The sequence below is a fragment of the Camarhynchus parvulus genome, chromosome 7 (genome assembly GCF_901933205.1).
Source record: "Camarhynchus parvulus chromosome 7, STF_HiC, whole genome shotgun sequence".
NCBI classification, from domain to species: Eukaryota; Metazoa; Chordata; class Aves; order Passeriformes; family Thraupidae; genus Camarhynchus; species Camarhynchus parvulus.
This window is the reverse complement of record NC_044577.1, coordinates 25,785,525-25,795,936: the sequence shown is the minus strand read 5'-3', so window position 1 is coordinate 25,795,936 and position 10,412 is coordinate 25,785,525. Positions and strand designations below refer to the sequence as shown.

Genomic DNA, 10,412 nt, shown 5'->3' with positions numbered 1-10,412 from the left:
ACAGACCCAGGTCTGCCCACAAAGCAGGCACTACAGGAGAGTAGAGAGATCGTGAGGTAAATGTGCCAAGTGACTCTCTTCCCTCTCAAAGTGACAAGGCATGAACTTGCAGGATTAAGCCTGTAGCAAAATTAGTCCTGCTGGAACTTATTTTCTGTCTAGGTAGCAAGGCTGAGCTTGTTTAACAGTGATGGTTAAAGGACAATAAAAGAATACAGGGGTAAGTCATTTAGACAAGGCAAACCATTAACTGTCTGTATCAAGGCTTGAAAGTAACCAAGTGGTTGGTAGCTGTCAAGGAAGACAGCACTTAGAGCAGAAGTGGAAGAGCTGAATGAATAGAACAATAAATTGGTAGAGCATTTGCCCATAACATGGGACTGCTGCTGTGAATGATTACAGGCATGCAGCAAGGCAGGAGTAAACAGCTCCCCGGCCTCACAACTGGGATGCTTTGTTATTTAGCAGAGACCACCTGGGGCACATCAGAGAAAACTTCATCTTCTCACTATGGACTTCCAGCCTTTAGAGGTTATACTCTGTTTTGGGGTTTCTGACACAAAGACATGCAAAAGGCCTTCCCAGCAGGAAGTGCCCAAATCCTTTAACTGAGAAGCCAAAATTAACAGTCTTGCTAAGACACCTTTCCTACCCTCACCCCTCAGTTACTTCCCAAAACAAGAAGAACCGCAAAGGAGCCTGTGATGACTGAAAGGGAGCCTCTGCCAGCAGCAGAGTTTCCTCTGTGCATGCGTCACTTGCTGCAGCCTGTCTGGGGTGATGGTGCTGTCAGCAGGAAGGGGTTACCAGGAGAGGTGGGGCTGCAGAGCTTTTCACCTTTCACTTCCCTAGCTTTTCTGCAGCTAGGAACAGGCTACAAGTCCATTCCAATTTCTGCATTTAGGATATGTGTTCATCAACTTTTTTAATTTGAAGTCCTGGGAAAGGCTTCTTAGGAAAAGAGAAAGAAAACAAAGTAAAGCACACATCCCTTTGTCATACACTTGCATTTCAAAACCTCCAAACCTATTCAATTCTTCTGACTTTACCCAATTTGTGTCTCATAGGGAAGACTGTTTCCCTGGAATCTATATCCCCATTTCTTTCCAAAAAAGAAGAACAAAAGATAAGTTTTAACTTGGTGTTGATGCAATATTCGCCCCACCCAGAACCAACTTTGAAAGCTCATGAAAAAAACATGAAGAGTAATTTTTACTTAGCTCTTGTTATGAACAATTCAGAGATAAGAAACAAGGCAAGACACGTCTTAGCTGCAAGTGTGAACATGATCTCAACACTGCAACATTTTCCTTGCCTGGCTAGAGATGGGTTGGCAGCATGAGGTATATGAAGGTAGGTTACAGGTGACAAGAATGTAAAAGCCTGTTATTAAACTAGGTGTAAGCAGCCTTGGAACTTCATTAGGGCCAGGGAATTCAGCCCTGGACATTGCACCTGCTTGATTATTCACTATTAAACAAATAACTGTAAACTTAGTTTCAAGTTGGAGAGGATTCAGACACAGCTCTTTCTGCCCTCTGACTGGGCAGCGGATGGAAAGCAGTGTGTCATGGACAAACTCCATGCGCTCACCTCTTTCAGGAGAGGAGCTAAGTCTTCATCACAAGTTTTCACCAGGTGCAGCATACAAGTCATTTGCTGTCCTCCAACTGCAACTATAGAAGGGGAGTGAACTGCAGTGTGTTAAAGGTACATTTGGGCACTGACCTATTTTTGTTCATCTGCCATGGGAGAGACATGTGGAAACATTGTGGTTTGATGGATTTGATTAAAAATATGCTAATGAATAAAGAAAATTAAGTGCATCCCTTGGGCTCCTGGCAAGCTGCCAAGACAGACACTGGGACCACCAACAGGGGATCCTTATGTTCCGGCTTTTGCAATCCTTCAGATTCCTACTGGAAAAGGATGGTGACCCAGCAGAAATGGGGCTCAAAGTTGAGTGGTTTGCGTGTCCTGCCTCCAGTTCTCTCCAAATGCCACAATATTTTAAAATTTATGCCCCAGGTGCTGGAATCAGCAAGCATAAGAACATCTTTGTTTTCATTGAAAAAAGTACTTCTGCCATCATTGTTGAAGAAAGCAAGCTTGCAAACATGAAGCAAGGGTACTCAAAATGCTTGGAAACAAAAAGACTGTGAAAGAGAACTCCAAGTTCATTTTCTAAAGCATCTCATTATTTCTAAACCAAATGCAGTTTTGGAGGCCTGACTTATGGTTTTTCAAGCTCCTGAGGCAAAGCTGCAAATGTGGCCTTTATTCCCACGCAGGAGAAGCTCTGCCTGCCCTCCTCCCTCCGTACTGTTCAGGGAGGGAAAGGGGGGGAAAAAGGCAAATCAAAACAATTCAAGCAGGCACGGTGTTACCCTCTGCTCCACGAGCGTTTTAGTGCACTACTGTCATCATTCAAGCAGATTTACTCAAGGTACCACATTAGAAAGTTCTAACCTGACTGCAAAAGTAGGTGAATCACATATTCTGCTGCTGTTCTTCAGGTAGGAAGCAGCTTTCATTAGCAAAGTCTGAAGCATCCAGCTCTCCTAGTGCTCACAGTCCTTCTGCGAGTAGTTGTTCTTCCCATAGTGATTAATTCTGTTGTCCTGCATTCTTCAGAGCTGGAATGATGCAGCCAATCATAGCTGGGGATGCAAGTACCTGTCACACAGTGGCACTGCTCAGCACCTAATTGGGGTGCAGTCACCAGGAGTGAAAGGAAAAGAAGGGCTCATATTTTATTAAGCTGCCTGAACCTAAGCAGACTGAGGAAACTGTCTGAACCCCTCAAGCAGGCTACAGAGAAATGAAAGCAGAGACCCCTCAGTGAAAGAGGCTCTTCCACACCAATGACCAGGGCACAAACTAGAAAATTAAAACCAAACACCTAGTCCATCCTGCAGGCATTTTTCCAGCAACTTAATAGGTTTGGGGTTTCATAGCACCAACTTCCAAGCAAGAATTTAATTTCTGATTTCTGAAGCCTGACATTCTAGGAAAAGACACTTCTGTCAGGGAGGTCTGTGTCTGACCAGGACCATCTCTCTCTGGTTCTCAACAGCCTTTTTAAAACTGAAGAGCCAAATTTCTAGGAGTAAAACTGCAGGGTATCTTGGGCAATGTTACCATGATGGTTTTCATTTAGAAGCAAGGAAGAATTTGGCTATTTTTTCAGATAATTACTCCTTCCCACAGTCCACAGTTGTTTTCCTTGTTTACAAGTATAGAATTGTAATGCCATCATTTTGTGGGGAGAGTAATCATGTTATAGAGCACTCTTACAGACCACAGGTTGAAACACTCATCCAAACAGCAGGTTCAGTTTGTTGTATGTGTTTTCCTTTCTAGAATAAAAACACAGCACTATTAAACAGTAGGGAGTAACTTACCTTGTCTCTTAATGCTACATGTGTGCACAAGTTTGTCCTTGAATTCTGGTATTTGGCCTATGAAGCTAACATGCATAAAGCCTCCGATACCCAAATGCTAGGCTTTAAAAACAAACTCCATAAACTCTGATTATATCAAAAACATGATTCTGCCTCAAAGCCAAGTAACAAAGCTCATTGAAGGGAACTTACTGTAAACTCTGGAGATTAATCAACTCTATCAGGAAGGCAAGTACAGAGCATGTGATCCTAGTCTCACCTCAACTTTTTAGTTCCAACCCCCTTTGGAGTTACAATGCTTAAGGGGCCATTTGCTGCTATATCCCTAGTAGATCCTATTCCCATAACAGCCACTGAGTAGTTTGGGGGAGGAAAGACCATGGGCCAAGAAAAAAAAAAAGTATATTCTCTGCCCCGCCCCCAAATTAAGGTTTTATATTTCAAAGAAAGCCCAGCATCTTCCGTCACCCACAGAAACAAAACATTTAGTGAAGTACTGCACATCTCAGGGAACAATAAGTATTCTTTCAGGCATGCAAATCAGTGCTCAGCAAGCAGAACAAACTTACACTTGCAAGGCAAACTGGTTTAATGCCAGAAAAAACGTAAATCCACCATCCTCATGAGAAATTGGGTGCTCTGCTGCACAGAGCAATGTTTAGGCAAGATTTAACATTAGCATTTGCATGCAAAAGGAAAATTTAATTTTAGAACAAAGTCTCATACAGCATGAGACAATAATATAGCCAAGCAACAAAACCAGAAGAATCTAGCTAGTGTGGATTTCTACATGTAATTCAGGTGGCAGATAAATAGCAGCAACTTGTCTGCTCATCTGAGCATGCTGAACAGCCCCTCTCCACAGCAGAGCTTCTAACTCCTAAATCCACAAGATGGAGCCAGCAGTTCTCAGGAAGAGGTGTCTGTGCCATCCCAGGAATTGTCAGCACTTAGTTCACAGAACCACACTGAAATGTTCTGGTTGGGGCAGAATACAGGCAAACACGAAGGCAGGAGCCAAGCTATGTACGAGTCATCATCCTCCTGTTTTATCCTGCTGCAACCAAAGGCAGGCCTGCTCCTCACAAGCATCTGCAGACTACCTGAAGGTGCCAATCTGGGCTTTGGGTATAGCAGTGTAACACAAGTGTGCTCAGAACCCTCTCCTGCCTCCTACACGACACTTTCTATGATATCCTTTCTCTGCCACAGAGTATTTTAAAAGTTACTTCACTGGGAAGGAGAGCAACATAAACCACCGTGGCAATCAGAAACACAGGGCAAACACCAGGCAAGCACCATGTAAACAAGATTATGTAAATTGCTGTAGTCTTTCGCCAGAAGTCATCAGCTAGAGAATGTTCCATTTCCAACTTATACAGCAGTGGTGACAGAAACTGCCTGAAAGCTTACTTTGAATCCCATTGTTCTGCCACTCCAAATTAAGTGGCATTAGAGAGCAGTGAGTCTGTCCTGAGCCATCCTGCCTCAGAAGCATCTCAGCTTCTCTCCTGCAGTTCATTCACCACAAACCTACACAGAGAATGAGTCTGGCACACTCAAAAGACTAAGGACGACTTTTTCCACACAGTGTTGCTTATTCTGTTATTCAAAGGCTCAAGACTGTCTGAAGAAAAGACAAAGTAACTCTGTCGTTCATATAGTTGATACAAGCTGTCTGATCCAATTAAGTTCTGGAAAATCAACTGTGAAGGAATCAAACAATGTCAATTCAGTCCTGAAAAACATGCATAGCCTTCCCAGAAAGCCAATGATGAGTGTCTGAGTCACCTCTTCCTTCCCTCCCATAGTCTGCAATATAATCTTGTTACATATTTGATAGAAAGGCTAGTTACCAACACTGAAAATCAGTGGCTGGCTCATTCAAGAATTTGGGGATTAGGTATGCTTTTAGAATGCTGTAAAAATCAATAACAAACAAATATGAAGCTCATTTTTTCTTTTTATTATCAATAGTAATACAAATCAGTTGTATTAGCATGATAATGAAAAGTGACCAGTTTTACAGACATTAAAAATGTTTGTGCAAGTTAGAGACAAAGCTCTGAAGCTATGTAAGGAAAAAAATAAGAATTTACATTGTATAGTATAGCATACATAGTTTAGAGGCAGTTTCATTAAGTCTTGCAATCACAATCACTTCCTCTACACTAAACTTCTCACTTGGTGTTAGAGATAACACCTTCCCCTCCCAAGAGGAACACCTGCCATTTCCATGAAGTGTGGAGATTACAGTGAAAATCATAGCTTTTTATTTGTTCCTCTTCCCTCCTTCTCCCAGCTATAAAGTCAACAGGAGGTGAACACTGCAACATATGCTTATAGCAATTAAAGAAAGCTTCTGTCTACATAAGCTCCGAGCTGAACTGATAACAGTATCCTCTTTTTGAGCAAGAATTGATAGACCTGTCAGGCCTAAGAACTGGGTTAATGCTTTGAAAAACTTTAAAAAAAGCTCTGGGTGAGCATTTAGTTAGATGCATATCCCCCCTACATACCTCTTACTGCATTCCAGGTTGTAGTTTTGTACCTCGGACCTGAAGTATTCGTGAGCATTATACTTAAACCAGATAGGACTCAAACTGGAACTTCAGATGGTTATCAACATCTTACTGAAGTTTAATGCCCAGTAAATGTATGCATACATCTTTCTCCTCATCAAGCCAAGTGTTCCCTTAGAAATTGCAGTAGAGATGTATCAGTCTGTATAAGAACACATAGGGCACAAGTCATTGAAAACACATCTGTACTCCCACCTGGAGAGATGCTCCTCTATAAGAGTCAAGTCTGCCGTTGCAGTCCTGGAGTCCTGTATTTTTTTCATAGAATGACTTAGCCCTTGTTATAACAGGGGCTTGTTTGCTCTGCTCAAAGCAGAAGGAAAACTGGAGCACTCGAAGCTAAGCCACATAAGGAAGATTGCACGTAGCAGTAAACAGTTCCCTGACTTCGTGTTAAGCCATTGCGCAAGAATAATACTTGAATGCTTAAGTGCAAGTGCATAGTCAAGTCTTGCATGACCTCCAGCTGCAAATATGCAGTTACCTGCCTACAGCCATGCTCCAGAATGATTTAAGAGCACATTATACCAACAAAGAGAAGCCGTGGTTTTTAATTACCCAACGTGCAAAGGCTGATAGAACACGTCAGCTTCAATCCAGCCTTCAGTCTCCTCAGCTACACAGCAGGGCCAGCAGGCAACCACGAACCCCCTGCTGCCCAAGTCATCCCTTATTTGATGTACCTGACCTCCAGTTACTCAAAGCTCCATTCACACTGCTCACAGGATGCTGTGCCATGTTATATTCACTCCACTCAACCCACCTGCTGGTGATATCCATTGATGTCTAGTGAAGCACACCTGGAAGCCATTCAAGATCTCCCAAATCATATTGCCCCTATTCAGAAGGGCATATTCAGGCACTTCCACCATGAGGTGGAGACAGCAGGATTTCAGTCCAGGGGACCAGCTTTACTGCCTTTCTGGTACAAGTCAGAAAGCTTGCTGCCCACTGTTCCAAGGTAGCTGCTTTGTTTATTGTGTTTTCAGCTGCAACTGGCAAGTTAAACTGAGTTTGTCGCAACTACAGAAGAGGAAAACTTAAAAGCTGCTTTATTTAGTCTCCAGGCCTAGTCTTTCTGGAGCAGGTGACAAGAGCAGAACACTGAAGAGATGCAGCATGAAGCCATGAAACAGCAAGCACCTTCTTCCAAGGAAGTCCACCTCAGTGGCATAGCTTTATCAGTTGGAGAAAAATAACCTGAGTGAAAACAGCACATGGACTGTAAGAACACCAGTGAGAAACTTGCTGTTCTGAGAAGAAATTCATCTGTCCTATCAAATACTGTCAGGTACTTTAAGACTATAGAGATCAAAGGTCAAGGCATTCAAGTCTCTTGAGACAACATAGCTGAGCTGCTCATTGTGAGCTTTGCTGAATTCATTATTCATACAGCAAGGACAGTTTATTTAATTTTGTTATACACATTTCACAACCTGCCTTGGAGGGGCTTGACCTAGATAAGCTTGTAATGTGAACTCAACTGTTGTTCATCCTTTAGGTTAATTAAGGACCTAACCTTTAAGTCTCAACTAAAACCAAACCTAACTGAGTTGCCTTCCTCCAGAAGAGGACATTCATTTCCTGTATGGACAATATACAGTCAGAAATGGACTTTTATCCATGGAAGTTCAATAGGAAACTTTGTTAGATGTATTACAGCTCCCAGTGTCCTGTTCAGTGCTTAGGCTTTAGACACAGGTGACACAGCTCAAGTGATAAGTTCTGTAAGCCAGCAGGCTTCCAGTTTCTGCACTATTGGGCATTACAAAGCCAACTTCACAAATAATTATACTGTTCACAGAGAAGCATTTCCAGAGCTGGTTAACCTCTCTGTCTGCCCATGCAAGATAAGGGTAATGAAGAAGGAATTTAATTTGACAAGAATGAAGATTACAGCACCTTTTATTTAGTACAGTTTCCCCAGTCCAATGAGTTGCCTGACAAGATGAACTAGTGATGGAAGACAATGAGTTTGTGATAAGTCCCTGTGAAACCTCAGGTCAACAGAGGTTCTGATATAGATCACATCTTACTTTTTTTCAATGTTCAGAGACAGAACGCACAAAAGCAATCTAGTACATGTGAAAAAATATTTTTCAACCTCAAATTACCACACTAAGTACTGAACAGTATTCCCTACTCCATCTCAGGAAGAAACACCATTAGTTAATTTAGTGCCGCAGGGAGCTTCATTGAACAACCTTTCACCAAGCAATTGTGTTTTAAGCATCCAGTTACCAGCAAGATACAGTTACTCTTCATGTTTCTCTACTCCGTGGGTGCAGAAGATAGCCATAATTCATTGAAAAACTCCACCACCAGAAGAGAGTTTTTTCCACAGTGACAGAAGAGATTTTTGGCAACTGCACTTCATTTAAACTGCATCAGAAAGTTCATTTCATTCAGCTGACAACAGAACCTGCTAATACTGACTTTTCACTTCTAGACTGCTTTTGTTGAACAGACATGACCACCACTGCATAACTGACAGCAAAACTCATCATGTGCTAGGTTGCTGTGCATCAGAAACAGTACATATAAAATTAACAGTAAATAACAGATGTGGCAACTGCTTAACTTCATTTGCTTTTTGACACCATACAGCTCACTAGCCAGCTAATCATTGAGAGGTAACATATATGCCTCACCTATTCCAGGTCATGATTGTGTGATGGAACCCACCCTTACTCAGCATTTTCATCTACAGCAAGACAGGAGACAGATGCAGATGTTTTCACTTTCCAACATTATCATCACAAGTGTTCCAATATAAACATAACTGATTATTAAATCAACACCTATTTCCACTATTCCAGTACAAGGGAAGGGAAGGATGACAGATGTGGAGTGTAACTGAGTCAAGACAATACATGGAAGAAACCCAGGACAGCATTTTCAGGGAGATGGTGATAATACTATTCCTTTTGAAGAAAGGCTAACAGTCATTTTCTCACCCCATACCATTAATTTAAGGATGAGAAGACAGACCCCAGCAGGGAATGCATCTAGCCTGTATTTAAATATCAATTTTTGCATTTCCTAAATAAGTCTGAATTGAGTCCGTAGGCTTGATTCATGAATGCTGTATTGACTAAACAGAACACAGAAGAAAGTTTGAGTTGACTCTCAACTGTCAGTTGCTATTTCTTACATGGAGCATGGGGAGGAAGTCAGCAGATTTCAGTGTAAGAAATATCAGTGACACCTAAGAGAAGATGGAGATTCAAACCCTTTACTAGGTGTCATCTAGCCTTTCTGCAGTTTGCACCATCAAGGAGGGCAGCAACAGCGGGAAAAAGTGTTTGAACCTGAACAGCTGTGCTGGTTAAGGCCAATAGAGGTTCAAGAGAAACACACAGAAACATTAGAAGGAAGTTAATACAAAAGTACATTGTGTAACCAAGCAGAAGGATTGTAGTTCTGAAACTATTTCTAGTTTTGAAAGTTGGAAGATGGAGCCCATTTCAGTTTAAGGAGGCAAAGGTTTTGTTGGATACTGGAAATGGTTGCAAAGTTGTTTTCACATTTTGAAGGTGTGATATGCAAAGCAAAAGATAAGGGAGTCAATACAGACTTCCTTTCATGAATCCAGCCCTATATCCTTAGTGGTATTTTATCCGTGCCACCTGTAGATAGATATTTACAGTTCCAAAGCATCACAGTAAGCAACATCTTTCTTTAAAGCTTTTCTTGTTCTTGCCACTTTTCTTGCCATTCTTGTCTTTGTTTTCTGACATTTTCTTTGCTCTTATTTCTCTCATTAAATCAAAGAATACCTAGGAGGGAAAAACAAAGAAAGATTAAACAACATCAGCCACCAGAAAGCAGATAAAAACTACTGTATTCAGCAGCAAATAAAGATGTAGAACCACACGGTACTCAACACAGCACAAGTAAGTCTAGACAAAAATTCCGGTGACAAACTCAACATCAGAATTACGGAGTGTGTCAAGCAGTGACAAAAAACTGCACAATCTTACCTGGCTATCAAAAAATTCAACAGTCCTGTTTTAAGGGATTTTTATTAAATACGATTCTTGCACAAAAGCAGCATTCAGAGCTCATGAGAACATTTGTCTGTGCCTAGCAAACATTTCCACTGCTGTTAACTATGGAAAGCAGCAAGTTCATTATTTTCCATGCAGTTACTATTCTGCTTGGTCTATAATTACAAAGGTGCAGCATTCAAGTGACAGGGCACAAAAAATTCTCAAAACTATGTTCTAAGAAAAATTCAGAGAAAGTCATGCTTCCTTTCATGTCTTTCTAATTTTTTTGTCCAAAACTTAGGCAATTTCACCCCTGTATTCTTGATGTCTAGGTAAATAATACTTAAGATGCAAGAGCTGTTTTGCTGTACAGTCATTGGGTATCTATTTTTAGAATTATTTAAAAATAATTTTATTTTTAAAAATTATTTTTA

At 41.3% G+C, this 10,412-nt stretch overlaps 1 protein-coding gene across 2 annotated transcripts in view; it reads right to left on the bottom strand.

The window, feature by feature from the left end:
• Positions 1-5,347: 5,347 nt before the first annotated feature.
• RALB (RAS like proto-oncogene B) overlaps positions 5,348-10,412 on the bottom strand; it is a 47,541-nt gene continuing 42,476 nt past the window's right edge. For both annotated transcript variants that reach the window (XM_030952368.1, XM_030952367.1), the window contains exon 5: positions 5,348-9,765. In XM_030952368.1, coding sequence (XP_030808228.1) covers positions 9,646-9,765 — 120 coding nt within the window. In that variant the 3' untranslated portion in view covers positions 5,348-9,645. The remainder of the gene's footprint in view (positions 9,766-10,412) is intronic.